Source organism: Ahaetulla prasina, chromosome 2 (genome assembly GCF_028640845.1).
Source record: "Ahaetulla prasina isolate Xishuangbanna chromosome 2, ASM2864084v1, whole genome shotgun sequence".
Classification (NCBI taxonomy): domain Eukaryota; kingdom Metazoa; phylum Chordata; class Lepidosauria; order Squamata; family Colubridae; genus Ahaetulla; species Ahaetulla prasina.
In genome coordinates this window covers 184156882-184181603 of record NC_080540.1, presented here as the reverse complement: position 1 = coordinate 184181603, position 24722 = coordinate 184156882, and the positions used below count along the sequence as shown (strand labels likewise).

Below are 24722 nucleotides of genomic sequence, written 5' to 3'. Positions count from 1 at the left end.
GGCCAAAAAAGATTTAGAGGCTATTGTGGACACAGGATGCACCAGATGCCTAATTTCAACCTCTACGGTCGCCCAACTCCGTATAAAAACATTTCCCTTGAAACACCCAATTAAATTCCACCAAGTAGATGGAACCTTGATTGGTGGCATTCCAACGACCCAAATCACACAACTGGTTCGCTTAGAAATTGGAGCCCATCATGAACTTATAAGATTCATAGTAATTCCAAAGATGTCAGAATCCATCATCCTGGGTTTAGCTTGGTTGGACAAATGGGAACCCACAATCAAATGGGAGGATGGATTCAGGAAAATTATATGGACTTTCAGACCCTTAGACCCAATTCCCCCTACCGAAAAAAACCTTATCCAAAATGACCACCAGAGGGAACCAACAACCACCATATCCAATCCATCTCCTAATGAACCACGCATCCCTAAAGCATACATGGATTTATCAGATGTTTTTAGCGAGGATGAATGTAACCTCTTACCCCTCCACCGACAAACTGATTGCGCAATTGAATTGCACCCGGGGGCAAAATTACCAAAACCCAAAATGTATTCAATGACACCAGCCGAAATGTCTGAACTAAGAAAATACATTGACACTAACCTAGCCAGAGGGTTCATTGAACCAGCAAAATCACCTGTAGCTGCGCCTGTGCTATTTAAACAAAAGAAAGATGGTTCGCTTAGATTGTGTATTGACTTCAAAAATATCAATGCAATTTGCATACAAAACACATACCCTTTACCACTTATGCACGATTTGTTGAACCACTTATCAAAAGGCAAAATTTTCACCAGATTGGATTTAAGGAAAGCCTATTACCGGGTCCGCATCAAGGAAGGTGATGAATGGAAAACGGCTTTCAACTGCCCCTTGGGCAGTTTCCAATACTGAGTCATGCCTTTTGGCCTCCAAGGGGCTCCAGCTGTTTTTATGCAACTAATTAATGAAACCCTGCACCCATCTCTACAATGGGGTTCTTGTCTACTTAGATGATATTCTTATCTACACAAACAATATCGAAGAACACATCAAATTGGTCAGACAAGTCCTTAAAAAGCTCCTAGCGGCCAAGCTATATGTCAAACTTTCCAAATGCGAATTCCATAAGGAATCCCTAGACTACCTAGGTTACCGGATATCAAACAAAGGTATCGAAATGGACCCAGGAAAAGTAAAAGCGGTGTTGGATTGGCAACCGCCACGCACACGTAAGCAACTTCAAAGTTTCTTGGGATTCGCAAATTTTTACCGCAAATTCATTCTTTCTTTCACAGAAGTAGCTCTACCATTAACAGAATTGTTAAAAACTGGGCCATTACCCGCCAAACCCAAACCTAACCAACCCCTACCTTGGACAATGGACTGCCAATGTTCCTTTGAACACCTGAAACACCTATTCTCGATGGAACCAATTCTTCAACATCCGGATCCAAATAAACCTTTTGTGGTCCAAGCTGATGCAAGTGATGTAGCAGTAGCCGCTGTCTTATTACAACGGAATACCGACAACAATCTAATGCCCTGCGCGTACGTGTCTAAAAAACTGACGGACACTGAACGCAGATGGGCAGTTTGGGAAAAGGAAGCCTTTGCAGTGCGCTGGGCACTCCTCTCCTGGAGACACTTCCTTGAAGGGGGAAAAGAACCATTCGAGGTGTGGACTGACCACAAAAACCTCGAATACTTAAAAACCCCTCGAAAGCTTTCTCCCAAACAAGTTTGATGGGCTCAGTTTTTCAAACGGTTCCATTTCACCCTCAAATACATCCCCGGCGACCAAAATCTACTGGCTGACGCCCTATCTAGGAAACCACAATTTGACAGCCAACGCGAAGAGTAATACATGCAATGATTCCCGATAGCGAACCAGCCAGCCAAGCACTTACTCGACCGCGATCACGCCGTAGTACTAACATCCCACCAAATAAACTACTAGCGGAATTAAAATCAGCAGTCACTGACGATGCTTGGTTTAAAGAAAACTTGCCAGACCTCACCTTAAGGGATGGGATACCCTGGAAGGGAACCAAGATTTATGTACCCGTCGCTATGCGGCTGCCTATACTACAGAGAAGCCACGACTCTCGCCTAGGAGGTCACTTTGGATTTTTAAAGACTCTCCACTTGGCTAGAAGACAATTCTGGTGGCCAAAAATGAAATCAGATGTCGAAGACTATGTCCGGAGCTGTGCTACCTGCGCTACCATGAAGTCCAGACCAGGGAAACCCCCTGGACTCCTACAACCCGTAGCCGAACCCACAAGACCCTGGGAAGAGATTGCCATGGATTTTATTGTTGAACTCCCATCTAGTGGAGGAAATACAGTGATATGGACCGTAGTGGACTTGTTCTCTAAACAGGCCCATTTCACTGCGTGCAGCGGATTGCCATCGGCGAGAAAATTAGCAAAGCTCTTCGTCAAACACATCTACAGACTGCATGGAGTTCCTAAAAGGATAATATCCGACAGGGGTGTTCAATTCACAGCCAAGTTCTGGAGGGAGTTCCTACGGTCCATTGGGTCGTCTCAAGGACTTAGTTCTGGGTTCCATCCGGAGACCAATGGAGTGGCTGAAAAATTGAACTCGATGGTGGAACAATACATACGGTGTTATGTAAATTACCAACAAGAAAACTGGTCAGATTTGTTACCATTTGCAGAAGTCGCATATAATAATGCCATACACAGCAGCACGGGGTTAACCCCTTTTCAAGTAACCACCGGCATGGACTTCGTTCCAATGCCTGAACTCCCTGTGCAACCCCCCACTTCCGTTTCCCTAACGGACTGGATGAATTCGTTGAAAAAAGGTTGGTAAAATACAAAAAAGGCCTTAACTGTGACATCTTGGAATTACAAAGCCCAAGCTGACAAACACCGTTCCCTTCAACTCCCTTTTCGCATTGGAGATAAAGTCTTTTTATCTACTAAGTATCTGAGGTTGAGAATACCCAGCAGAAAATTTGGTCCAAAATTTTTGGGTCCTTTCCCCATTGTAAAAATTATTAATCCCGTTACCGTCCAACTCAAGGTCCCTCAAATGTTGGGGAAAATACACCCGGTATTCCATACCAGCTTATTAAAACCTGCTAGACAGTCTGGTCTGAGACCTCAACCTGCTGCTCCCCCACCACCCTTGATAATCCAAGGTGAAACCCACTATGAAATCAAGAAAATCCTTGACTCTAGACTATACAGAGGTCAATTACAATATTTAGTCCACTGGAAGGGATATCCATTATCTGAATCTACTTGGGTCAAAAGTTGGAAAGTAAATGCGGACAATTTGATTAAACAATTTCACGACACTTTCTCTGACAAACCTAAAAAACCTCTTGGAGAGGGGGTAGAAGGGAAGTGTGGACCACTGACACTCTTCTTTATTAATTCTTTGTTTTCTTTCCTAGAATATAGCTTCTTTTCCAAGAGGGGACGCCTGTCAGGCCTGGAAACTATACTAGACTTTAGGGTTCCAGACGCTGCCAAATTTTTCCCCTGAGGGGAAGAAGGGGGGCTGAGGGGTATGGTAACATTCTTCAAGCGGTCAAGGTCGGATGGTGTTCACATCTGCAGGAAGAGTGGCAAGAAGATATTTGAATGAACTGGGAGAACGTGGGACCATGTGACCATCAAAGGGGTCAGGGGGGTGGGACTCTTGGGGTTTATATAACTGGGAAAAGAATCCGGAAATTCAGTTTTGGAATTTCACTCATCGTGTGCCAGTTTCCTCATGCTAGTAAAGAACTCTGAAAAACAATGGCTTCTGAGTTTTTTTTATGCAGAAGAGGTTTTTCTGGAACCTTGACACTACCCAATCTGCGTCCAACCCTTCCCGAATCTAAGCGATTTTATTTTGCAGATACTGTACAAACTCCTCAGCTCGTCCCTGGAGAGAGTCTTCCAATGCTCCCTGATGAATAAGGAAGCGGGTTACCCGAAACAGGGCGGCTGGGCGGTTATCTGCAGATGCAATGAGGGTGGAAAAATACTCCTGTTTTGCCACCTTCATCGCCACCAGGTCTGAATTTGAGACCGCACTAGTGTCCGGTCAGATTCGGAGCAGGTGGCCCTCCAATTACTCTCCAGGAGTCTTCTCCGGCGCTTCATCTCTCTCAGCTCCTCAGAATACCAAGGAGCTAATCGAGAGCGGCGCCGAGTCAGAGGCCGCAAAGGCACGACCCAATCCAGAGCCCCCGCCACCGCCCCTTCCCAGGCAGTGACAAGGTCCCCAGTCAAGCCGTGGGCCAAGTCCTCAGGTAGTGGCCCAAGCTCCATCTGGAACCTCTCCGGGGCCATCAGGCGCCTGGGATGGAACCAGCGAACTGGTCCCGTCTCCCTGCGGTGAGGGTCGGCGGTTCGAAAGTCGAGTTGAAGGAGAGAATGATCCGACCATGACAAGGGTTTAATAACTATATCCCCTAGTTCCAGATCATTCAACCACTCCAGAGACGAAAATCAAGTCCAGAGTGTTTCCCCCGATGTGAGTGGGACCCGTCACTAACTGGGTCAGGTCCAGGGCCGTCATGGAAGCCATGAACTCCCGAGCTGCCATGGACTCCTCACCTGCCGATGGCAGGTTGAAATCCCCCATGACCATAAGTCTGGGGGTCTCAACTGCCATCCCGGCGATTACATCCAGCAGCTCGGGCAGGGCTGCTGTCACGTAGCAAGGAGCCAGGTATGTGATCAGTAAGCCCACCTGCCCCCCCAGGCCCCACTTCACAAAGAGGGATTCACATCCGGCTATCTGTGGTACAGTGGTCTCCCTTGGCTCTAAACTCTTGTTGATAACAACCGCCAACCCCCCACCCCTACCCTGGGCCCTCGGCTGATGAAATGCATGGAAACCTGGTGGGCACATTTCCACCAGAGGAACTCCCCCTTCCGTGCCTAACCAGGTCTCCGTAATGCCCATCAGATCCGCACCCTCCTCTTGAATAAGATCACAGTTGAGGGGGGCTTTATTTACCACGGACCTGGCATTGCACAACATCAACCGAAGGCCCAGACTGTGAGGACTTAGTCCACTCGGGGAATGGAAGAGTCAGGGGGACCGGAGCGCGCGATCGCTTGCAAACAGCGAGCACGCATTCCTTGAACATGATATGGGCCCCCACTCCCGCCATATCTGCCCCTCCCAGTTACTGTGCAGATAACACCGCCCTCATGGCATAGAGCTCCTGCCTCTTTTTCCACCTCCGAATCAAGAGAGTCCCTGCTGTGAGTCTTCATAGGGTCTAGCCATGGATCTGATGGGATTTCCCCCAAATCCCTCTCAGCCCTCCCACCCCCTAAAAACCCTTTATTTAAATTATTTAAAAATTTCTCTAAAAAACCTTTTAAAAAACCCCTAAACCCATTCTTAGCCACATGCCACCTCTCGGGATTCCAAAATCCGCCATCAAGGTAGGCCCTCGATAGAGAGGGGGGCCATATCCACGAGAGGAGGGCATCTCGTAAACCAAGAAGTTGAGTCCGCGAATATATCATATCATAAAAACCACAAGAAATGGTGGAAAACCAGTCCTGGTTAGTCAAGCTGTTAAAAAGATGGCACAATGACAGGACAGAAACCGGTTGAAAAAATCCATTGATGACAAAAAAGGCAGATAATGACCCGGGTGGGGAAAGAAGGCCAAGATGATACAATGTTTATGTTTATGTGGAGGTGGAGGGTCATCCCCGCAGTTGTCGCCCTCATCACGATGCCAACTGCCATCGGGAAACCATCGCCCCCGGAAGACTATCAGAGGAAACCCGTGGGCCACCGGGCTCCATGGGGGGGAGGAAACAGCCCCACCCCCGCCGCCGTCATCGAAGGCTATCGCCGCCTATGCCACAAAAGTGTTAGCCGCCAACGTCGCCACCGCCTCAAGCAGTCGAGAGCACCGGTCATCGCCGCCCCACACGCTAACCAACTCCATGGGCACCGTAGATCTTCTAAGATCCCATAGGGCTCCATAGGGTTCCATAGGGTTCCACCACTTCCAATAGGCTCCACAGGCATCACCGAGGAAATCACTTCCATTACCATTGAGGGCGCCTCCGGACAAGTCGCTGCCAAGAGGCCTGAAAACCGACAGGCCACCATCGACCGCTCCCAGGCACCACCAGCCAAGTACCACCGGCCAGGTACCACCGCCGACCGGCCTACGGAACAGGCCGCCGCCGCCTGCCGCCGTCAAAAACGGCGAAAAAGATGCCGGCGGCCGCCCGCCATCCCAATTGAGCTGGCTAAGCCGGCAAACTTGTTGGTGGCGTTCGAGCTTTGTCTTGCTGGCCCAGCTCGTCCCGAGGGCAAAAAACCCTCTCCTTGGGCCAGCGAGATGTTAGTTCAGCCGGGAAGGGGACCGACGATGTGAAAACGCCTCCCCTCCTGTCTAACCACTGGCTAGGAAAAGACCGCCATTCTCCGTGAATTCAATGCAGCGCCATCTTGCGCATGCTCTTTCAACATATAGCTTTTGCCAACTAAATGGGTCAACAGTAGGGGGGAGTCAGCTTCTTTTGCTACCAAGCCTCTACAAATAGGCATCGGGAGCCATGAAAAAATACTTTTATTTATAGTGGCAACTGGTATGGAATGGCCGTTAGTCTTGGGCCGTGCATGGCTAAAAAAATGGAACCCCAAAATTAATTGGAAGCAAGGCATCATAAAATTTCAGATGCATGTGACTTTTGCTGAGAATCCACATAAAGAAACTGAGGGGGCCGATCACCAAGAAACAGCCATGCCTGGTTACATCATGCCAACCGAGGGGATACCCAAAGAATACAAAGATTTGGCTGAAGTCTTTAGCGAAAAAGCCTCGGACAAGCTTCCCACTGATTGTACGATAGGAATCTTACCCAGTGCCAAACTCCCTAAACCCAAAATGTACAGCATGTCCCTGAGGGAGCTGGAAGAACAGAGAGCATTCATTGAGAAAAACCTAGCAATGGGTTTCATCAAGCCAGCCCGACAAAAAGATTGCAGCCCCAGTGTTATTTAGAGAAAAAAAAGGCTCAAAACATCTCTGTGTGGATTTTAGAAATTTAAATACAATCAGTGTGGAGAACATGTACCCACTCCCCCTTATGAAAGATATGCTAGCACATCTCGCTAAATGGAATATTTTTTCAAAGCTGGACTTAAGTGAGGCTTACTACTGAATCAGAATTAAGGAGGGAGACAAATGGAAAATGGCGTTTAAGACCCCCCCCTTGGGTGCCACCAATTCAAAGTGCTTCCCTTTGGGTTACAAGTGGCCCCTGCAGTGTTTATGCAATTAATAAACTAAGTGCTACATGAGCATTTGTATAAGGAAGTCCTGAGCAAGACCAGCTACAACCAGGCGCTTACACTACAAAAAATTGAATGAGACTGAGCAAAGGTGGGCCATTTAGGAGAAAGAGGCGTATGCAGTTCGTTGGGCACTTTTAACCTGGAGGCATTTCCTAGAGGGACGAAGATCCCTTTTGAAGTCTGGACTGATCACAAAAATTTAGAAGCCCTATAACGATTCCGAAGAAACTCCCGCCAAAACAAGTACGATGGGCTCAGTATTTTAAATGATTTGATTTTACTCCCAAATATCTCCCGGGGGAAAACTTTCTGGCAGATGCACTATCCAGAAAACTGCAATACAATAGTGTGAAGCCAGATGTAATCAAACCCATAGTACAAAACAACCAACTGGCCGCTAAAGTAATCACCAGATCCCAGGCAAGGCAAGTAACATTGACGGACAATGACACCACCCACATTTTTAAACAAGCATTGGCTACCAATGAATGGTTCTTGAGCCACAAATCCAGCTGTCTGATGAAAGATGACTTAGCTTGGGGGGAGGGAAGTTGTTATGTTCCAGCTAGCAAGAGACTATGCTTAATAGCAAGGTGTCAGGACTCCAAATTAGCTGGATACTTCAGCTTTGTGAAAACTTTACATCTAATTAAAAGACAATTTTAGTGGCCATCATTAAAAAAGGACATAGAGAGCTATGTAGCTAGCTGCCCCATTTGTGCAGCAGCAAAAAGACATCAAGGGGAAACCCCAGGACTCTTACAGAAGGTAGCTGAACTTTCAGCACCTTGAAGAGAGATTGCTATGGATTTTATTGTAGAACTGCCAGAAAGTGTGGGGAATACTGTCATTTGGGTCGTGACAGACCTGTTTTCAAAACAGGCACATTTTATACTTTACCAAAAGATCCCAACTGCTAAAGATTTAACTGAATTATTCCTAATAAAAGTTTTTCGGCTTTATAGAGCTCCACAAAGAATCATCTCCAACAGAGTTCAATTCACCTCCAAATTTTGGAGGGCATTTTTGAGCTTACTTGCACTGCCCAGGGGCTGAGCTCATCACATCATGCATGTACTAACGGAAATTGTAAGAGAACTTAGAACAATATCTAAGATGTTTTATTAATTTTCAACAGGATAACTGGACTAAACTTTTACCTTTTGCTGAAGTTGCATTTCTACATTCAAATACTGGTTTTACCCCTTTTAGAGTAGCAACAGGCCAGGGTTTCAGCCCCATACCTGAACTACCCACAGAAGAACCCACTATCCCCTCACTTAAGGAATGGATGGATACTTTACAAAACACATGACCAGAAGTTAGATTAGCTTTAAGGGAAGCTAAAGAGGCTTTTAAAATTCAAGCTGACAAGAAAAGAATGGAACCCAAAACTTTCCATGTTGGAGGAATACTTATCTACAAAATTCCTGAAATTATTACAGCCATCAAAGAAATTCGGGCCAAATTTCATTGGATTGTTCCCTGTCACTAGGGTCACCAATCCAGTAACAGTTGAACTACTCGTTCCAAAGTCACTGAGACAAGTCCACCCAGTATTTCACATTAGTTGACTCAAATGAGAGGCAATTTCATCCCTCAGACCATCCACATCTACACCACCTGTTCCCATCATGATTGAATGTGAACAACACTTTGAAATCAAGGAAATCCTTGACTCTAGGATCCACAGAGGGAAAATTCAATACTTAAGTTGCTTGGAAACATTTATCCTCAGCCCAAAACAAATGGGTCGCTAAACACCATGCTAGGTTCTTACCTTACTGAGAAAATTTCACTCCCAATACCTTAACAAACCTTAATGGAATTTATTTGTTAATATCTTTTCACAGGTCCTTTCTTTTTCTAAGGAAGGCAGCATGTCAGATCCCTAAAAGTGATACTGCCATTCAATTGGGAGAAGAGGGGCCTTGGATTCGATTTATTAGCATTGCCTGTGTCAACTAATACTTTACAACCTAGATCCTGGTGCCAAAACGCCCTGAGATATCCTTACATTTGGGAAATGTTTATGACGGCCATGTGGGATGTTTCACTTTAATGGATAACGGAAGATAGCAATGGGAATGCATGCTTATCTGGTTCTCAGGGCAGTTAGTAAAGAAAACATCTTCACACTTGTGTATTGGCTAAAATCTGCATTCTGGCTAATGGGAGAGGTCTCTACTGTTTTAATCCTACTTGTCTTGCCTAAGGGTATTCAGATGTTGCTTTGAATTCATTGCTGTCATTTCTGCTTAATAAAAGGTTCCTTTTGAAATACTCCGTTTCAAGAGTCTTCACTTTCTTAAGCTGGAGAGAGAGGCAATCTTTAAAGTTGTTCCTTAATTTTCTCCCATATTAATAATAATGCATTCCTTATATATTGTCTTTGGAAATAGCTATGTATTTTGCTTTTTCCATACCATAAAAAAGCATGCCAACCTAGTTCAAGATCATGTCCTTCCAAGGTCAATAGTCTTTTGTTCCTCAAACCAATCCATTCTTTCACCCAAGTATTGAGGCCTGATAATACAATTCCCAATCTGGTAATAATAATAATAATAATAATAATAATAATAATAATAATAATAATAATAATAATAATAATAATATTTTAATTTGTATACCGCCCTTCTCCCGAAGGACTCAGGGCGGTGAACAGGCAGATAAAATACAAATATACACAATAGTTAAAATATCCCTTAAAAAACTAATTTAAATGTGCCCAAATATTAAAATAACATACACCCCCATAAGATTATAAAACTTTAAAAACCCATCAAATTTAAAATTTAAAAATAAAAATCAAGCTAGTCCAGCCATACGAAATAAATAAGTTTTAAGTTCGCGGCGAAAGGTCCTAAGGTCCGGTAGTTGTCGAAGTCCGAGGGGAAGTTCGTTCCACAGGGTCGGGGGCCCCACAGAGAAGGCCCTCCCCTGGGGGCCGCCAGTCGACACTGTTTGGCTGACGGCACCCTGAGGAGTCCCTCTCTGTGAGAACGCACCGGACGGTGGGAGATAGAGGTTGGCAGTAGACGGTCCCGTAGATAGCCTGGTCCTAAGCCATGGAGCGCTTTAAAGGTAGTAACCAATACCTTGAAGCGCACCCGGAAAACAACAGGTAGCCAGTGCAGTCTGCGCAGGATAGGTGTTATGTGGGAGCTCCGAACCGCTCCCTCGATAACCCGCGCAGCCGCATTCTGAACTAGCTGAAGTCTCCGGGTGCTCTTCGAGGGGAGCCCCATGTAGAGAGCATTGCAGTAGTCCAGGCGAGAGGTAACGAGAGCATGAGTGACCGTGCATAAGGCATCCCGGTCCAGGAAGGGACGCAACTGGCGGATCAGGCGAACCTGATAAAATGCTCTCCTGGAGACGGTCGCCAAATGATCTTCAAAGGACAACCGGCCATCCAGGAGCACGCCCAGGTTGTGTACCTTCTCCATCGGGGCCAATGACTCACCCCCGACAGACAGCCGCATCTGCAGCTGACTGTACCGAGGTGCCGGCATCCACAGCCACTCCGTCTTGGAGGGATTAAGTTTGAGCCTGTTCCTCCCCATCCAGACCCGTACGGCTTCCAAACACCGGGACAGCACTTCGACAGCTTCACTGGGGTGGCCCGGGTGGAAAAGTACAGCTGAGTGTCATCAGCGTACAGTTGGTATCTCACCCCGAAGCCACTGATGATTTCACCCAGCGGCTTCATATAGATGTTGAACAAGAGGGGCGAGAGAATCGACCCCTGCGGCACCCCACACATGAGGCACCTAGGAGTCGATCTCTGCCCCCCTGTCAACACCGTCTGCGTCCGGTCAGAGAGGTAGGAGGAGAACCACCGATAAACGGTGCCTCCCACTCCCAACCCCTCCAACCGGCGCAGCAGGATACCATGGTCGATGGTATCAAAAGCCGCTGAGAGGTCTAATAGGACCAGGGCAGAGGAGTAACCCTTGTCCCTGGCCCTCCAGAGATCATCCACCAGTGCGACCAAAGCTGTCTCCGTACTGTATCCGGGCCGGAAGCCAGACTGGAACGGGTCTAGATAGACAGCTTCCTCCAGGTACTGGGGTAGCTGACATGCCACCACACTCTCTACAACCTTCGCCGTGAAGCGAAGATTGGAGACTGGCCGGTAATTCCCTAAAACAGCTGGGTCCAGAGAAGGCTTCTTGAGGAGGGGTCTCACCACCGCCTCTTTCAAGGCAGCGGGAAAGACCCCCTCCCGCAAGGAAGCATTTGTAATCCCCTGGAGCCAGCCTCGTGTCACCTCCTGAGTAGCCAGTACTAACCAGGAGGGGCACGGATCCAGTAAACATGTGGTGGCATTCAGCCTACCCAGCAACCTGTCCATGTCCTCGGGAGTTACAGGATCAAAGTCATCCCAAACCACCTCAACAAGACGGGTCTCGGAACCCTCGCCTGGGTCTACCCAATTTTGGTAGCCCAAAACTACCTCTGTTTTTAGAATCTGGCAATATTGTCAAACTTATCCTTGCTTTTTTCCCTTGCCAAATATATTTTAAGATTGTTTTATTTAATTTTTCAAAATATTTTCCCCCAATTTTATTGGTATTGTTTGAAATAAATATAGTAATCTTGGCATGATATTCATTTTTATAGTGGCTATTCTTCCCATCAATGATAACTGTAGATTTTCCCACTTCTCCAAATCCATTTTCATTTGTTATGACAATTTATAATAATTGCCTTTAATTGTTACACACCTTGCCATTAGTTGAATTCCTAAATATTTTACTTTCTTGACTATCTGTATAATTATTTTCCTTGTTAGTTCTTTTTTCTGTGTGTCTGCAACGTTTAACTATTATTTTGGTTTTTTCTTTATTTATTTTCAATCCTGCAACTTCACCATATTCTTTTATTTTCCTAATTGCTTTAAATCCATTTTCTTGTGGGTCTTCCAAGCTAAAGTCCAAGTCATCTACAAATGCTTATAGTGTATAGTGTTCCATCTTTATTTCCATACCTTTAATTTCTATATCTTTTTGTTGTTAGTTGCGAAGTCGTGTCTGACCCATCGCGACCCCATGGACAACATTCCTCCAGGCCTTCCTGTCCTCTATCATCCTCTGGAGTCCATTTAAACTCATGCCTACATCTTCAGTGACTCCATCCAGGCACCTCGTTCTCTGTCATCCAGTTCTTCTTTTGCCCTCAATCTTTCCCAGCATTAGGCTCTTCTCCAGTGAGTCCTTCTTTCTCATTAGGTGGCCAAAGTATTTCAGTTTCATCTTCTATATCTTGTCTAATATTTCTGTTTAACACTTCCAATGTCAATATAAATAGTAAAGGAGATAGTCGATATCCCTGTCTTGTGCCTTTTTTTAATATTAAAATTCTCTGTCATATCTCCATCTACCACCACTTTTGCTGTTTGTTTATGATATATTGTCTTTATCATGTTAATAAATCTCTCACAAAAGTCCATAGATTTTAGTTGTAACAACATAAATTGCCAATTTACATTGTCAAATGCTTTCTGCACATCTAAGAAGATCAACGCCATTTGTTTTCCAGGATGTGCTTTATAATATTCCAATGGATCATACTCATATTATTTTTAATCTGTCTCTTAGGCAAGAAGCCATTTTGGTCTGGCTGTATAAATTCATTTAAAAATCTTTTTAGTCTCTCTGCTATTATTGAGGTATATATTTTATAATCAGCATTCAGTAAAGATATGGATCTCTAGTTTTTTATCTGCATTGAATCTGATCTTCTTTTGGAATCAGAATAATATTTGCTTCCATCCACTAATTTGGTATCTTTGCATCAATCAATACTTCATTATAAACTTCCAACATTGATGGGCCTAGGGTGTCTTGTAAATATCTATAAAATTCTGCCGGTAGCCCATCTGGTGCTGGTGTTTTATTACTCTTTTGTCTTAATCACTTCTGACAGTTCCATCATTGATATTCGTTCATTAACATAGCTTTCACTGTTTCTGGTACTTTAAGTAATTCTGCTTTTTCCAAATATTGTTTAATTTTCTCTTCTGAAACTTTTACTTGTTCATACAGCTTTTCATAATAGTTTTGAATAATTATTTTTTTGTCCTCATTTTTGTAATATAAGGTTCCTTTCTCATCCACCAGTCTATGTATCAATTTTTCTCTTCTGAAACTTTTACTTGTTCATACAGCTTTTCATAATAGTTTTGAATAATTATTTTTTTGTCCTCATTTTTGTAATATAAGGTTCCTTTCTCATCCACCAGTCTATGTATCAATTTTTTCTCTTTCTCTGTTTTCAATTTATATGCCAACCATCTTCCTGGTTTGTTAGTATTTTCAAAGAAATTCTGCTGAGCATTTTTGGGGTTTTTTTGTGCCAATTCTTCTTTATCTAGTAGATTCATTTTATGTTTTATTAGTTCCATTTGATTTTTAAAAATCTTCTTGTTTAGTTCTTTCTGTAATTCTAATTCCAGTCTCTTGTGTTCTCCCAGTATCTTTTGGTTTTGTTTCTTTTTCTTGTCCCCACCCTTTGTATATGTTATAGCTAATCTTGAATATATGTCTTAGCATGTCCCATACATTTTGTAATGAAGTTTCTTCTTTCCTATTCTCTTTGAAGAAAAAGTCAATTTCTTTCTCCATCCTTTGTATAAATTCTTTGTCTTTTAATATCGCTTTATTCTTTTTTTTATCATAAAAAAGTTTTATTTTTACAATCATGTCAAACAACTCATTCAATGTACAGTTATATACAATTAGTCGGGCTTGCCCAGTCACCACCCCCCTTTTTAACACTCTTCCCTCTTCTACCTTCTTTTACTTTCCAGACCTTCCTCTCCTTCTCTTATCTACATCCTCTCCTCCCTCCACCCTACACCTTCCTTCTCCCTCTTCTACCCCTCTTCCTTCCTCTTCTCCTCTTTCCTACCTCCTACTCTCTCTTTTCTCCCTCCCCACCGGTCTAAAATGGTAACTGGGCAGACCCGACCCTACATTAATTATATTTATACATCTTCAATAATCGCTGTACATTAACCATCACTCCATCTCTAGCCTCAACCGCCCAATTCCCCTCCCCCTTACCCCCCACCCCCCACCCCGACTTCCTAGAACAAAATGCAGGGTATCAAAACTAACAATCATAATCTAAAATAATTCCTAAATTATAATCTCTAGTCTCTCCACACTTAATCACACTCTCAATTCCCCCCTCCTATATCGCTTTATTCAATGTCCATCTCCAGTTTCTTTTATCCTTCCACTTAACTCTAATTGGGTTATGATCTCTCAAGTGCTTGCTTCTATTTCTATTTCTTGCATATTTGCACACTTTAACACCAGTGACATCCATAACATATCTATTCTTGACCACGACGTGTCTATTTGAATAAAGTAAGTATTGATTTCTTTGAGGATTTATTTCTCTCCATACATAGAAATACCCATTTCTTCTGCCATTTTAAAGAAAGTTTTTGGGAGCATTTTTCTAGCTATTTTACTTGCTTTACTACTTTTATTATCCAAATCTGCATCTACCATTGTGTTAAAATCTCCTACCACACAAATATTTTCATATTCCAATTCTGTAATTTTCTTATGTAATTTTTCATAAAAAAATTCTTGTTTATTTTGTGCATATATTGCTACCAAAAGTATTTGTTTATATAGTTTATAGTTCATTGTACCTCCACCATCAAAATTCTCCCCTCTTCATCTGCAAAAATTTGCCTTGCTTTTATTGTTTCTTTAATATATAGAGCCATGCCTCTCTCTGTGCTAATGAGGAGTATAATTTCCCAATTTTAGGATATTGCAATAATTTATTATGTTGTTTTTTGATGTGAACCTGTTGGAAACAAATAAGATTTAATTTTAGCTTTCCTAATTGGTTAAATGTCATTTTCCTTTTCATAGGAGAATTCAGCCCATTTATATCGATCAATAGCAGTTTTATTTAATCTTCCATAGTTTTACTTGTAAAGGTAAAGGTAAAGGTTCCTCTCGCACATATGTGCTAGTCATTCCTGACTCTAGGGGGCGGTGCTCATCTCCGATTCAAAGCCGAAGAGCCAGTGCTGTCCAAAGACATCTCCGTGGTCATGTGGCCAGCATGACTAAATGTCAAAGGCACATGGAATGCTGTTACCTTCCCACCAAAGGTGGTCCCTATTTTTTCTACTTGCATTTTTACATGCTTTCGAACTGCTAGGTTGGCAGAAGCTGGGACAAGTAACAGGAGCTCACCCCGTTATGCAGCACTAGGGATTCGAACCACTGAACTGCCGACCTTTTGATTGACAAGATCAGCATTTTAGCCACTGAGCCACTGCGTTTACTTGTAGATAGGTCTTATTGTTCTAGTCGCTCTTATTTCTCTCTGTTCTTTTGTCTTTGCACCTTCTCTTTCTACTTTCTCCTTTAATTCTATTTCATCTTCTTTTTGTTGTACATTTCCCCATCCTGATGCTTCTTATTTCTTGTCATCTATCTCCTCTCTCTTTCTTTTTTCCTCATATGATCCAGATTGCTCATCATAAAATTGCTCTGCTTTCTCTACAGTATCCAGTCTATGCCTTTGATCCATCCAGGTCACCAGAATTCCCTCAGGTATCAGCCATTTGAAATTTACTTCATGCTTAGTCTTGTCAGAAATTGGTATTTTTTTCTTGTATCTCTTACTCTTCTAGGGATTTGTTTCAGAAATAATATTTCTCTTCCTTTATATTTTAATAGGTCATCTCTTGCTCTTTGAAGTATCTCTGTCCTTGATGCCTTCTTAGTGAATCTCACATGTACCTCTCTAGGAAGTTTATTTCTTGATGCATATCATGTGTATTCTCAAAATATTTCGTCCATCCCAGCAAGCATCTCGTGCTTGTCCCCCTCCAAGGCATCTGCCAACAATTCTGCCATTATCTCTGCAAGGTTTTCCCCTTTTTCCTCAATATTTTGGAATCTCAAGAAGTATTCAGTTTTATCCATCTCCAACATTATTACTGTTCTCTCAAGATTTTTGTCTGCCTGTGTAAATCTATCATCCATCTCTTCCACGTTCTTCTCTGTTCTGATTTTCTGCATCCTTGGTTCATTTTTAGTTATTGTTTGTTGAATATTCTCCATTTTATCATCCATCTTTTCCATTCTTGCCTTCATCTCTTCAAAATGTTTTGTTGTGGAATGTTTGGACATTAATTTCAATTCTGCTTACATTGTATTCATCATGTTCATTTTTTCCTGCTGCAATTTGCTATCCAAAGATCTTTGACTTGCTGGACTAGATGCTGATGCTGCTGAAGACGCACATGTATTTTTTCTCCCTAATTTGCTTAAATTTGAAGTACTAGTCATTTTGAATAGTCTTGGGAACCTCAAAAAATTTTAAAAATATAATTAGCAGTAACGAATAATACTCTAATATTTCTTCAATCCCCCAGCAACTTCAATTTAGAGAGTATTTTCACAAATCAAACCATCACCAAAGTCTCCAAATAGTTTCACACTTGTTATTGTTGTAGTCCAAAAGAAAGAAAAAAAGGAAAAAAAGGAGAAAAAAATTCTTGTTGATTTTCAGGTTCTTCCTGAATTCTTCCTCCCTAATTCTTTCTTATCTTGATTAACTGATGAATTTGATAAATTTGTAGTCTACTTAGGCCCACCAAGCCCCAAAATCCAACCACTCAGGCTCATAACTCACAAAATCCACTTAGGCCCACCAAGCCCCAAAATTCAACCACTCAGGCTCATGACTCAAAAAAAAATCCAAAAAGTGAGAAGAAAAAAATAGTTCTTTGCTATTTCCCAGCTTCTATTATTTTATTTGTTTAGTTTTCATCTAAATTCAAAGAGCTACACTATTTAAAAAGTTACAGTGCTTCACTCTCTCTCTGCTATCCAATAGAAACAATTTGCTAGAGCAGGTGTTTATCGAACAAGCTTATCTTCAAGGTGGTCAAGGACAGTCAAGGTCATATTGTCACTACTTTCACTTCTCTGTGGCTTTCTCCAGTAGATGTCACTGTTGATTTATTATTCTCCTTTCCCTTTTATTAGCTTAAGTTATATCATCTGATCCAAAGCTTTTTAAAAGTCCCAGGGGTCAAAATTTCATATTCCAAAAAGTTTTCTACTTGGTCTATTTTGCACTTTAAATCCCCAGTCCAACTTTCCTAGCTTTTAAACTTGTCTTTCTGAAAAGTTCTCTTTTCTCTATTTCCAGTTTTATAGATAGCTCTCAGGTGTAATTGTTGCTACTCTTGGGGGGTGGAAAACAAACAATTCCACTTCCTCTTCTTTGAGTCCCACTTTCACTCAGGCTTACTTTATAGGAGCAAGTTCCAGAACAGGTTGAACAGATTGATCACACTGTTCCTCAGATTCTATGCTTGCGTTATCGGTCGGCTGTCACAGCTCCGATCAGGCACGCAATGGCCATCTTTTTCTTCCTGCTGGATTGAGAGCTTCCTCCGAATCAAACAAGAAGTTGGCTGTCTCCTTGTGATCAACGGAGTGGCCTCTCTGTCTTCATCACCCCTCCAAACCGCCTAGCAGGTTGAATTTGGCGCAATTCCACAGAGCCCTGTGGAGATGTTGTTGCCATGTCAGCCCTGCCCTCCTGTTGTTCATTTTTCTTGATGATGAGCATTTTTTTTAAAGATGAAGATTGGCTTCTTTCAAATCATCTTAATTGAAGAGACACGACCTATGCACAAACTCCCACATCTCATACCGATACACATATTATAAATATTGTTCAGACTCATGGAGGAACTCTATATTATGTGCAAACTTTGATGATTGAATAACCATGATCTAATGGATAAGGGTGAATTTAAGAATCAGACAGAGGCATTATTATTGAGGTATTGCATGGTTGCTTTGAAAAAAATCAAAACCTCCAAAGTTTTATGCTTGGGAAAAAAATTCAGTTATCCAGAAAAACATTTTCCAAATTCTATTAAAAGACATGTTTTTTGTGAGCAGCAACCACTTCATCAGATGAATAGGAGGAGAGCACAAATAAAGTTCAACAAATAAACTAAAAATGCAGCACAATCTATATATAAAACAGTTCTATCTGGATAACAGAAAACCCTCCCTGTAATTAGGGTAGGGGTGGAGGGGTGGCGGTTGCTATTAAAGAGAGTCTAGAGCCGAGGGAGACCACTGTACCTCAGATTGCCGGGTGTGAATCCCTCTTTGTGAGGTGGGGTCATAGATGTCAGATGGGCTTGCTGGTCGCGTACCTGGCTCCTTGCTGCGTGACAGCTGCCCTGCCCGAGCTCCTGGAGGTGCTTGCCGGGGTGGCAGTGGAGACCCCCAGACTTTTAGTCATGGGGGACTTTAACTTGCCATCTGCCGGCTCGTCATCGACGGTAGCTCGGGAGTTCTTGGCCTCCATGACGGCCTTGGACCTGACTCAAGTAGTGGATGGCCCCACTCACATCGGGGGAGGCACACTGGACCTGATTTTTGTCTCTGGTCAGTGGTTGAGAGATCTGGACTTAAAGGAAATAGTCATTGAACCTTTGTCATGGTCAGATCACTCTCCTTCGCCTGGACTTTCTGACCGCTACCCAACACCGCGGGAGGCGGAACCATTACGTTGGTACCGTCCCAGGCGCCTGATGGACCCAGAGAGGTTTCGGACGGAGCTTGGGCCACTTCCTGAGGGTCTGGCTCACGGCACGGCAGAGGAACTAGCTGCAGCCTGGGAGCGGGCTGCGGCTGGGGCTTAGACCGTGTCGTGCCTTTGACCTCTGACCCGGCGCAGATCCCAACCGGCTCCTTGGTTCTCCGAGGAGCTGAGGGGATGAAACGCGGAGAAGACGCCTAGAGAGTTCCTGGAGGTCCAGCCGCTCAGAGGTTGATCGGACACTAGTTAGATCCTATACTAGGACCTACCTAGTGGCACTGAGGGAAGCGAGGCGCCCACGCCTCCCTCATTGCGCCGGCAGATAACCGCCCAGCTGCCCTGTTTGGTGACCCGCCTCCTTCACCAGGGGAGCGGGATGACCCGCTAGGGACGTGCTGAGGAGTTTAACGGTTATCTATACGATAAAATCGCTCAGCTTAGGGACGGTCTGGACCAAAATTGTGGCGATTCAGACGGGGTATCTGAGGCGGTCTTGGTGATGTTGTTTGGGATGAGTTTGACCCTGTGACTCCGAGGACATGGACAGGTTGCTGGGTAGATTGAATGCCACCACGTGTTTACTGGACCCGTGCCCTCCTGGCTGGTGCTGGCCACTCAGGAGGTGACACGAGGCTGGCTCCAGGGATTACGAGTGCTTCCTTGTTGGAGGAGTCTTTCCGCCGCCTTGAAAGAGGCGGTGGTGAGGCCCTCCTCAAGAAGCCTTCCTGGACCCGGCTGTTTTAGGTAATTATCGTCCGGTCTCCAACCCGCTCGCGAAGGTTGTAGAGAGTATGGTGGCATATCAGTTTCCCCTGCACCTGGAGGAAACTGTCTATCTGGACCTGCTCCAGTTCGGCTTCCGACCGGTTACAGCACTGAGACGGCTTTGGTCGTGTTGGTGGATGATGTCTGGAGGGCCAGGGATAGGGGTTATTCCTCTGCCCTGGCCCTATTAGACCTCTCAGCGGCTTTTGATACCATCGACCATGGTATCCTGCTGCGCTGGTTAGAGGGATTGGGAGTGGAGGCACCGTTTATCGGTGGTTCTCCTCCTATCTCTCCGACCGTCGCAGACGGTGTTGACGGGGGCAGAGGTCGACCCGGCGCCTCACTTGTGGGTGCCGCAGGGTCGATTCTCTCGCCTTCTGTTCAACATCTATATGAAGCCGCTGGGTGAGATCATCAGTGACTTCGGTGTGAGGTACCAGCTGTACGCTGATGACACCCAGCTGTACTTTTCCACACCGGGCCACCCCAATGAAGCTATCGAAGTGCTGTCCCGGTGTTTGGAAGCGGACGGGGCTGGATGGGGAGAAACAGGCTCAAGCTCAATCCCTCCAAGACGGAGTGGCTGTGGATGTCGGCATCCCGGTACAGTCAGCTGAGTCCGCGGCTGACTGTCGGGAGCGAGTCATTGGCCCCGATGGAGAGGGTGCGCAATTTGGGCGTTCTCCTGGATGCACGGCTGTCTTTTGAAGACCATTTGACGGCCGTCTCCAGGAGAGCTTTCCACCAGGTTCGCCTGGTGCGCCAGTTGCGCCTTTCTAGACCGGGATGCCTTGTGCACAGTCACCACGCCTGTGACGCCTCGCCTGACTACTGCAATGCTCTCTACATGGGGCTCCCCTTGAAGGGCATCCGGAGGCTGCAGTTGGTCCAGAATGCAGCTGCGCGGGTGATAGAGGGAGCCCCTTGTGGCTCCCGAGTGACACCTATCCTGCGCAGGCTGCACTGGCTACCTGTGGCCTTCCGGGTGCGCTTCAAGGTGTTGGTGAACGTCTTTAAAGCACTCCATGGCATAGGGCCGGGTTACTTACGGGACCGCCTGCTGCTACCGAATACCTCTCACCGACCCGTGCGCTCTCACAGAGAGGGACTCCTCAGGGTGCCATCGGCGCGACAGTGTCGTCTGGCGACACCCAGGGGAAGGGCCTTCTCTGTGGGGGCTCCCGCCCTCTGGAACGAACTCCCCCCAGGACTTCGTCAACTTCCGGACCTCCGAACCTTTCGCCGCGAGCTCAAAACTTACTTATTTATCTGAGCTGGACTGGGTTAGTTTTTTTAAGTTATGGGTTTTTAATGGGTTTTATCTCCAAATTTTAATTGTGGCCAATTTAAATAAGTTTTTTACTAGTATTTTAATTGTATTTATAATGTATTGTGTATTTTTTACTTGGCTGTGAACCGCCCTGAGTCCTTCGGGAGAAGGGCGGTATACAAATTTAAATAATAAATAAATAAATAAAATAAATTGATGCTGCACTCAACCTTCTTCCTTGGGAATAAAGGACTCTTAAAACATTTATATCTACATTTAGTTTTAATATGATTGTCATTATGACAGTGCACACTGGACGCTTTGGTGGAAATATATGCCAGTGTATTTCCTACAGGAGACCATGTGTCAGGTCTGGAAGCCATATTATATTGGTGTCTTCAGGATCCAGGCCTGCCACACTCCTGCCATTGGGTAGTTGGGAGGAGGGATTGCATGAGTGAAGTAGAATTAGCCATAACAAAATTGAACACAGGAGTTCAAGGCCATGGTATCTGACAGCTGTGCAGAAAAGAAAGTGGAGGTTGTCTTCTGTTCATGAAAGAACTGATTGGAGCAGTGGTGGACATGTGGGAGAAGTGGGCAAGATCTTGAACTTTCTTTTGGGTGTGAAAAAACCGGAAGCTTTCAGATTCGGGTTTCCACATATGTGCCAATATGACATCTCTAATAAAAGTTAGCTTTGAGGAACTTCCAGCCTCAGAATCTGATTTAGTTGGGGGTGTTACTTGGAACCCTGACACCATGGACAGATAGAATGGCTAAAACAGAATATATGGCAGATAATAAATACTCTGGGGGAAAAGAGTACAGTATGCTACATCTCAACTCCATACTCAAGTATCTGTTTCTGCTTACAAGCTTATATTTGTTCCCAACCCACCTATCCAATGCTGATGCCCCAAGACGAGCACGGATAATGTCACTGGTGAGTAGAAGGGTTGGGCCTGTGAAGAAAAAGAAGAATGATGATGACAAAAGCAGCAGAATAAAACAACATAAGGAAAGAGAGCACTAACAAGAACTCACCAATTGCATTCAGAGCATGTTTGAGTTCCAAGGTGAAGGCTGCCATGGGCACCTCATCACATACTGGAAGGACTGCCACTGTTGAGAGATTACTAGCTGGATTGGTCAATTCTGAACTGGAGGTCATGCCAAGACCTGAACCTACATGAGAGATACAATAATCATTGAAACACCTGAAGTACCTGAAAGAAAATTAGATATTCGAAGCCACAACTCCATAGCTTTCTGTCACATGAGGATGCTCTTTCAACTCCTGATGCTTTCTAGCCATATGGCAACAAGTTGGTGCATAGCCTGAAGTAGAACACTCTTACCTGGGAAAGAGCCACGTAACTGCTGCAGATTCCCCAGGATCTTCTGACTCAGTAGGTGGATAAGGCGGGTGACAACCTATATAAAGCATTAGAAGATTGGAGGATGCCAGTGCCCAGAATTTGAACAGTGATACATATAAACAACAATTTCTGAGTCTATCAACTATCCAACTGATGAGATGCTAGCCTGACCTTCTTAAAATGATTTTCTCCCTATTCACATCTAAAAAAGTTCTCCCAATGCCTTGTGACAACATTCCTCCATTCTCTATTAAAATGCAATTCTACATGTATCCTGAACTATTTCCCCGGATATCATAGTATATGTTTAACTCCTTCTGGAAAAAGCATACTATCAGCAATGACTCCACCTTGTTTAGAAGATAGTATGGTTTGCTACAATGTGAAAAAGCAGCATTTTCTTTTATGAGTTCCATTTGAAAACCTTTTGAAGACATGAAGACTGTGGGGGTTAGTGTTTTCTCATAATGCAATCAAGCCAGTTCACAGCAGACAAGAAAAACTCAACACGAGGGCTCACTTCTGGCTCAATTTTGATCGTGCTGACTTTGAAAAACTAGGAGCCTACAATATATGCGGTTTTGTTGGGGCTATTCAAAAAGTTTGCATAAGAAATTAACAGTGCCATAATTTGTATTTTTTTTAAAAAATATTTTTATTATGCAGTTTTCTTCATTTTACATCACAATTTCAGATTTCATAACAGCGATATATGTCCACATTTTTTCCCCTTACATTATATATACTATTATCTCTCCTAATATACAGTATCATATTCGTAGCCATTGTTTTCGTATTTCTAACCCAAATCTCTATATGGTTATCATTCCATGTATTTTGTTTTATATTTTTATAATCTCCTACCATACTATCATTTACAATAAATATTCTGTCTATCATTATACTTATATTTATTTCTAATTTCTAGTCCGTTGATCGTCTTTCATTGTTACTTTTCTAATCTTTGCTTGAGTTGTACTTTTTTCCATTTGTCTAAATCTATCTTTATTTGCTGTATTACTTTGTTATAGTTGTCTTCGTTTATCGATGTACATCTTGCTGTTAACCAAATTCCCAAATATTTGACTTTCTTGGTCATCTGCATGCCCATCTTTCCTTTCAGTTCATTATTCTGCTTATTTGTATGTTTTTTTTGTTATTATCTTGGTCTTATCTTTACTTATTTTAAGTCCTGCTACAGAACCAAATTCTTCTATTTTTTAACTAATTTAGATCCTGTTTCCAATGGTTCTTCCAGAATAAATAACAGATCATCCACAAATGTTTGTACTTTGTACAGTTCTTTTTTAATTTTCAGACCTTTTATTTCTTGGTCTTTTCTAATCTGCCCCAGTAGCACTTGTAGAGATAAATATAAATAGCAGGGATGATAGCCTTGTCTTACGCCCTTATTTATATTAAATTTTTCTGCTGTTTCTCCATTTATTATCACATTTGCCATTTGGCTGGAGTATATTTTTGGACCACCTTTACAAATTTCTCTCCAAAATTCATATTTTTATTGTAATATCATAAATTGCCAATTCAAGTTATCGAACGCTAAGAAAATCAGTGCCAGTTGTTTTTCAGAATGGGCTTCGTAATACTCTAGGATGTTCACAATAATTCTCATATTATTTTTCAACTGTCTTTTGGGTAAAAAGCCATTCTGGTAATAATTCATTTAAAAGACTTTTTAGTCTTTCGGAAACTATGGAGGTGAACATTTTGTGGCCAACATTTAATAGTGATATTGGATGATAGTTTTTTATTTGTTGGTGATCCGTGTCTTCTTTTGGAATTAACGTGATATATGCTTTTGACCAAGATTTAGGTAATTTGGCCCCTAATAGTGCATTGTTGTAGACCTCTTGCAGAAAGGTTCTAGAGGTTCTTTTTTTTTTTTAATTGAAAAAGTTTTACAAGATTCTTTTCCCCATACATCCCCACTCCCCCAACCCTAACCCTTCCCCTCCCTCCTCCCGACTTCCCCCATCCCCTCCCCCCCCCGACTTCCCAGAGCAAATACAGGGTATCGTATCTAACAATCATAAACTAAAATATGCTAGTTAACATAAACTCCCATTCCTCTTCTTGAACCTCAACTCCCCTTTTCCATAAAAAAAAGAAGAAAAAGGAAAATATTAATACTAATACAATTACCTTCTATTCATTTAAAAGCTATTTAGTATTTTGTTATTTCAATCTCCATTTTATATATATATCTTTCAAACATAATCTTTCAAATATGCTGATAATTCTACCGTCTCATCTAAGTCCATTAAGTTTAAAGTCCAGTCTTCTGTAATAAAGAGTATCCCATCTTCCAATGTTGTAATATCAAAAATTATTCCTCAATATACCTTATAATCCATCATATTTG

At 43.3% G+C, this 24722-nt stretch overlaps 1 protein-coding gene across 7 annotated transcripts in view; it reads right to left on the bottom strand.

Moving 5' to 3' along the window:
• Positions 1 to 24722, bottom strand: part of PNPLA6 (patatin like phospholipase domain containing 6) — a 110239-nt gene that overhangs the window by 33964 nt on the left and 51553 nt on the right. For all 7 annotated transcript variants that reach the window (XM_058168316.1, XM_058168320.1, XM_058168319.1 and 4 more), the window contains 3 exons: positions 22319 to 22394; positions 22005 to 22145; positions 21859 to 21922 (listed from right to left, as the gene is read on the bottom strand). In XM_058168316.1, the coding sequence (XP_058024299.1) occupies positions 21859 to 21922; positions 22005 to 22145; positions 22319 to 22394 (281 nt within the window). The remainder of the gene's footprint in view (positions 1 to 21858; positions 21923 to 22004; positions 22146 to 22318; positions 22395 to 24722) is intronic.